The following is a 6,923-nucleotide window of genomic DNA, read 5'->3' as shown; positions in this document are numbered from 1 at the left end:
AAAGTGAAGCGTCTTACCCCGTAGGTGCGCTTCGTTGTCATTCTGGGCCCACAGGCCCAAGGAGAAATTAATCCCCAAATCTGCACTTCCTAGGATTCGAACCTGCGACCTCCTAGGAAGTGAAAGCTCCCTGATATCAACTCCCAAGCCACTAGAGCAGCTTGGTTGGATGGTTTAGGGTTTAGGGTTCAGGGTTTAGGGTTTAGGGTTTTTTTTTATTTTTTTTTTTTTTTAAATTAACTCCTATATAAGGAGGAAGGGTGAAATTGTTTGCGTCTACCAGGGGTCGAACACGCGACCACCTGGGAAAGGGACACGGATATCCAGCGCTGGTTGCCACTAGAGCAACTTGGCTTGGATGGTTTAGGTTTAGGGTTTAGGGTTTAGGGTTTAGGCTTCAGGGTTTAGGGTTTAGGGTTTAGGGTTTAGGGTTCAGGTTTAGGGTTTAGGGTTTAGGGTTTAGGGTTCAGGGGTTTAGGGTTCAGGGTTCAGGGTTTAGGGTTTTTTTTTTTTTTTTTTTCAAACACCATCACAGCGGGGGGTTAAGGCGGACCCCCAACCTGTATATATCAAAAATCACCAAAAGAACATACATCAGACGAGCCCAAAAGTGACTCGGTCCGCACGAGAGATACAAAACACAAGAGCTATCAAAGCTACTATGGTATCCCCACAGACCGGGTACTAACCATCTAACTAAAGAGAAAATAAACATATCAAAGCAATACATCAAAAAAAAAAAAAAAAAAAAAAAAGAACAAGGAGGATGGCCAAAAGCGGGCCAAATCCAAAGGAAATCAAAAACCATAAATCAAAACCACGAACCAAGTGAAGTAGTCATCCATCTCGATATCTGAATCTGAAGTTTGGATAGCCCAACTGGTCCATCCTGACGAGCGACTTCAAATACCGAGGCGCTGAATCCGCATCAAAGAAGGAAATGGCAGGGGTCTGGACCCCCCTACCTGCCAGAAAGTCAGCTGGCCGGTTGCCCTCTCGATAGATGTGAGAGAACATGAACTGTATCTGTGCGAGCAAAGTACGAATGCGAGCCATGTGATGTCTCACATCCGCAGCTCCTCCGCGTCCTGAAGTGAACACCGCGACCACTGCTGCCGCATCCATCTCGACCCAGACATGCGGGGAGAACTGCATAGCCAGTGGCAGCCCGTGAAGAAGAGCTAAAAGCTCCGCCTCGAAGGCCGACCCAGCTACGAGAGGCGTACAAAGGCCCCCAAGAGAGAACCGTCTGAGCCACGAACCACTCCCCCACCGCCTGCCTGTCCCGTCGAGCTAGTAAAGGCCCCGTCGGTGTTCAGCTTCACCCAAGGATCGTCGGGTGGATGCCAAAGCACTTGCAGGGACCTCAGAACTCGCCGGCGAGGAGGAATCGAAGGCATGAAGTCAACAGCCGGAGAGCAACCACGCCAATGAGTGGGGACGAGCACGCCTGCCGCCACCAAGATCCGCAGGTGCCGAACAACCTGCCAAATAACATGTGAAGAACGAAAAGAAATGCCGCGATGCTTGCAGCTATTCCTCTCCGTCCAGATAAACCAGTATACCAAACAGGGAATGATGAAACTAATGTGCAAGGCGGTGGCCCTGTGAGAGGACCTCCACCAAAAACCTAATCTAAGTGCAATGTCAGTGCACGTGTGAATGTGTGTGCTGATGTAAGGGAACCAGCCATCAAAGTAATCCCAAACCGATCTCGCCAGAGGACTCGACACAAACAAATGCTGAAACGACTCGACTGAAATAGAAGAGACACAACAGAGACACTTGGATGCAAGAGAGATACCACGGGCCTGAACATAACACTCAACAGGGAGCCTGTGGAGGAGGAGGAGGCGCCAGATGAAGACAGAGATGGTAGGGGTCAGCCCAGCATTCCAAACCATGCGAAGTCCGAAATGTCTAGGGGACCGTGTCCGAATGAGCTCCCAGGCTGAGGCCGTCGAGAACTCGCCATCGCCAGTGAGGCTCCATCGCATCACATCCCGCCTGCCCACCTCAATCGGGACAGCCCTGATAAGATCCAACACATGCAAAGGCACACCATACAAAGCCAGATAATCATGCAGTTTTTCAACATGCCAAGTATGATCATGCCAGAACCTAGAAACCTCAGCAGCAGGAAGATCAGTCCCGGGCGGACAATAGGTCCTAAGGGGGAGATCCCCGACCCACACGTCATCCCAGAAACTAATCCGCCCTTCGCCTAGGGACCACCTAATGAGACCATGAACCTGACCCCTAATGTCCGTGAGACGATGCCAGATAGGACTATCATGCACAGAGTAAGGAGAAATGAAAGCACGACCTGCATGGAAGCAATACTTGCGCATGGTGAACTGCGCCCAAAGTGAATCCTGCGCGAGAAATCTCCACCAGAGCTTGATGCTGAAAGCTTTGACGACCTCGCGGAAACGACGGATGCCGAGGCCTCCCTCATCCAACGGCAGGCAAATCTTCTTCTTCCAACTAACCCAGTGGATCTTCCTCTGCTCCCCAACTGTGCCCCAAAAGAACCGGGCCAAGATCTGCTCCAACTCTCTCATCCAGTACTGATACGGCTTCAGAACCTGGAAGATGTGAAGAGGGATGGTGACAAGGGTGCTCTTGATCAGAGCGAGGCGCCCTCCAAGAGAAAGATGTCTGTGAGACCAGCTGTGAATCCGGTCCACCATCTTCTGTCGGATATCTAAAAGGTAGCCGGCCTTCAGCCCCCCCTTATAGATAGGGACACCAAGGTAAGTGAAAGGGAGGAATCCCTGCTGGAATCCACTCGCCTCTGCCACCTCAGCGGCCCAAGCGTCGAACTTCTCAAAGAGGTAGAAATGACTCTTTCCCCTGTTCACCATCTGACCCGACACGGCAGAATAGTGCTCGAGACAATGAACCAGCCTCTCCACGGACTGTCTGTGCGCCCTGACAAAAATGATAACGTCATCGGCATAAGACAAATGGGATATGGCCGGCGCGCGCCTAGCACATCTATACTCCATATCGGGATATGTGTCAACCAGCCTGTTCAAGCTCCTCGAAAGATAATCAGCAGCAAGCACGAACAGCGACGGCGATAACGGATCTCCCTGGCGAAGTCCCCTCGTAGACTGAAAGAAACCTGCCGGAGCCCCGTTCACTAGCACTGAGAACCAGCAAGAAGAGATGCATCGATCGACCATACTCACCCACCCCGGCGGGAATCCCATCCTCTCAAGCACCAGGAGGAGGAAAGGCCACTGCACTCGATCATAGGCCTTAGCCATATCTAGCTTAAGGGCCAGATTAGGCGACTTTGCCTTCTGAATGAGCGACTTGCCGATATCGTGAATCAATTCCTGAGCCAAGAGCACATTATCACTAAGCAAGCGACCCTTTACAAAACCGCTCTGGTTCGGCGCCACAACCTGAGGAAGCAGCGGCGCCAAACGCGATGTCAAGATCTTGGAGATGAACTTGTTGGTCACGTTGCAAAGGCTGATCGGCCTGTACTCTGCCCAGGTCGCCGGGCTTGCCTTCTTCGGCAAGAGAATGATGGTCGTGGCCGTGAAGCTGCGAGGCATGGGAGCTCCTAAGAAGAAGTCCGCCACTGCTGCCACCACCTCTGCTCCTACGATGTCCCAACAGTGCTGGAAGAAAAGAGACGAGAAGCCATCCGGTCCCGAGGCGCTGTCCCCACTGATGCCAAAGACCGCCGCCCTCACCTCATCGTAGTCGGGAACTGCACAGAGGCCCTCGCGGTCCACGGAGTCTGGGAGACCGCGCAAGAGGTCAAGGTCCGGCTGCTCCAAGTGCTCAACGTCTGACGTGAGAAGCCGCTGGAAGTAGTCAACCGCCGACTGTCTGATGTCCTCCTCCGACGTGAGAGTCTGTCCTCCTGCCTGAATGGCGTGAATCCGGGACTTCACCCGCTTCTGTCGCACCCACCCGTGGAAGAATTTGGAGTTCTTTTCGCCTTCTGCCGCCCACCGAATGGCAGCCTTCTGCTTCCAGAAATCCTCCTCCATCCTAGTGCGGAGTACGTAGAGGGCGGTGTAGCGGCTAAGCTCACTCCTGTGGGCTCCTGTCGGGTCCCCGTCGTAAGCCGCCTGCGCAGCGGCAACCGCCTCCTCTGCCTCCCTCAGCTTTTCAAAGATGTTCCCAAAGACCTCCCTGTTCCATCCCTTGAGAAAACCCTTAACTCTGCTGAGTTTGAACTGAAGATTAAGCATGCCGAAAAAGCCCGTCTCCGCCGTCCACACTCTGGCAATCTCATCCCTGAAAGTGTGATGCCGAACCCACATGTTCTGAAACCTAAACGAAGGCCTCGGAATCTGAGCCGTGAGCTGGCACCGCACTAGCAAAGGGGCATGATCTGAGGAGATCCTAGGCAAATGAGTCACCCTAGTAGCCGCAAAGGCGGTCGTCCAGTGCTCCCCAAGAAGAACTCTGTCCAATCTCTCCCAGAGCCCACTCCTCGTCCATGTAAACGGTGGGCCATCAAAGCCTGGGTCCAGTAGCTGGCAGTCTGCTACGGCGTCGGCGAAGTCCATCATTTCTCTGTGCCTGTCTGTCGAGCTGCCCTGTCTCTCTTCCTCCAACAAGAAGATGTTGAAGTCACCACCAACAAGCCAGGGGGGCGCCGTCAGTGGCTAGAGAGATGTCCCTGAGCTTATTCCACAGATCGTATCTCCCCTCCCTCGAGCACTTAGCGTACACTACGGAGAGATAGATTGAAAAAGGGAATATCGCAGCAGAAACTCGGACGTGAAGGACCTGCTCAGAGTCGTCAATGACCTCGACCTGCCAGTCCCTGTGAGAGAAGATCCAAATCTTACCGTTTGTGTTCGAACACCTAAACTGCAACCCAAATCGCCTACTCAAGAAAGAAGGCCGGGGATCCGTCTGGGGCTCAAGCACTGCGGCAAACAAAACACTATACATATCGATCATATTTTGAAAGTGCCCTGGGTAGTAGCGTTCGCTATCCCCTGGGCATTCCAGATCATGAAGTGAGAAGACATGGGAAACTCAGTAGGCTCCCGAGGCCGAAAGCCTCGCCTTCTTCGATGAACCCTCTGCGGGAGGGGAAGTGGGTCCAATGTACTGCAGCACCGGATCGTCATGTTCAAGCCTCGTGTTCGGTACCTCACAAATCATATGATCCTGGTGGTCATCGCTGTCTACCTCAACCTCGGCATCATCCGAGGGAAAATCCTCCAAGGCCCCGAACATGTTATCACCATGCACAACCATCGCTAGGGGCCCATAACCGAATCCGCGTGTAATAGAAGGCGAACGGGATCTAGAGCCCCGCTCATTCCCTGACGAGGACTCATCCGCCTCCATGCCCTGATGACCCTCTCCCTCTGACACTGTCCTCGCCGAGGTCCTGTTCTCATGTTTCTTCTTGCCCTTATTCTTCTTCTTGGCCTTATTCTTCTTCTTAGGCACGACGAAGCCGTCGTCCCATGCAACCTGAGAGCCCTCTGCGGCTGCTGAAGAAGGCCCATGGTGTGAGATGGGGCCAGGGGCCGGGTCTCTGATCACCACGCCCTGGTTGCGCCTCTCCTGACGCCGTGGCTGTCCAACCTCCGGGGGTGGTCTCTCTGTAGGCTGGCTAGCAAAAGGCTGGTACCTCGGGCCCTGAGGCTGTCTACTAGGGCCTGCCTGATGCGACTCTCCCTCTCTGTTGGGAGGGGGCCCGTTCTGTGGGGTCGGCCTTTGTGAGTAGTCCCTCTTGGGAGGCATAGGCCGCCTCCCCGAAGCGTAGCATGACATCGCCGAGTGCCCCACGTGCTTGCACTCGTTACAATACAAAGGGATCTTGTCCCATTTCACCTTAAGTGTCACATGTTTACCTGCAATATCAATATCTATCTCCTCCGGAATAGGGCGCGACAAATCAACCTCGACACAAATCCGAGCAAAGGAGACGCGAGATCTAGTAATAGTAGCCCGATCAACTTGGACTGGCTTACCAAGCATCTCACCAATAGCAACCAACGAGGACTCCTCAAATAAATGCACAGGTAAGGCAAGAATATTACACCAAATAGCCACAATAGGGATTTCAAAAAAGGGGTCAAATCGGGGGTCCACTTAAAGACACGCATAGGGTGATGCTCAACATACCAAACAGGCGAATTATTAGGACCATTTAAAATTTTCACATAGTCACGCATGTCGGAAAGTTGAATAAAAATATGTTTAGCATTTAAGAAATTCCATGACATAGCACCCCTCTAATTTTAAATTACCTAGCGCCTTTGGATTTGGTGGGCAGGGGGGATGGAGTGTGAAAATTTGCCGACGATGGCGGGACCTAAACGGCCTGCAAGAAAGAAGTCTCATTAGCCGAAAAAAATAAACAAGGTTTACCTTCGACAATGCGGACTTCGCCTCGTTTATCCACCTTTTCCCGGTCCAAGATGATAGGACCCTCTGCCGGCTGCCCCATTTAAGAATATCAGCCATAGACCGCCCAAAATTGATGTTCGGCTGTGTTTCAGCACTTTTAGACGATGAAGAAGGCTGGCCATTTGTATTGAAACCATTTCTTTCATCTAAAGGGACTTCCTCCATTAAAACATTTCAGCCCACGAATGAGAAGGGCCATCTGCCGAAGGGTGGGCGATGTTTGGCTGGGGGGGCTGACTGTCCTCAGTCCGAAAAAACAGCTGCTGGGGTGAATTTAGCAGCTTTGGTCGGAGGAAAAACTTCCAGGTTTCGAGAGAGCTCCAGGGTGGAAAATCTGCCATGCATTCATCCACAAGAGAGGCTTTTTCTGGGCAGATTACCTGCTGTTTTGGGCTTGGAGAGGAGCTGATTCGGTTTCCAGAAAAGAAGGCAGCAGCTAAGTTTTTTGTTTTTGGGGCTGTTTTTGGATTGGGTTGAAGATTTCTTTTTGTTTTGGGCTGGTTTGAAAGGGGTTT

The 6,923-nt window shown here is 52.3% G+C and overlaps 1 protein-coding gene across 1 annotated transcript; it reads right to left on the bottom strand.

Moving 5' to 3' along the window:
• Positions 1-5,019: 5,019 nt before the first annotated feature.
• Positions 5,020-6,448, bottom strand: LOC121754260. The gene is made up of 2 exons (XM_042149635.1): positions 6,370-6,448; positions 5,020-6,089 (listed from the first exon to the last, which is right to left on the bottom strand). The coding sequence occupies exons 1-2, from the start codon at positions 6,446-6,448 to the stop codon at positions 5,020-5,022; spliced, it is 1,149 nt and encodes a 382-aa protein (XP_042005569.1).
• Positions 6,449-6,923: the final 475 nt, after the last annotated feature.

This window comes from Salvia splendens, chromosome 1 (genome assembly GCF_004379255.2).
Source record: "Salvia splendens isolate huo1 chromosome 1, SspV2, whole genome shotgun sequence".
NCBI classification, from domain to species: Eukaryota; Viridiplantae; Streptophyta; class Magnoliopsida; order Lamiales; family Lamiaceae; genus Salvia; species Salvia splendens.
The sequence above is the reverse complement of the archived record's forward strand: the minus strand, read 5'-3'. Positions and strand labels throughout refer to the sequence as shown.

Coding starts and splice junctions, on each gene's coding strand:
- LOC121754260 (XM_042149635.1), bottom strand. CDS start 6,448: ATGGGGCAGCCGGCAGAGGGTCCTATCATCTTGGACCGGGAAAAGGTG. Junction 6,090..6,369: donor CGAAGTCCGCATTGTCGAAG/GTAAACCTTGTT, acceptor CGTGTCTTTAAG/TGGACCCCCGATTTGACCCC.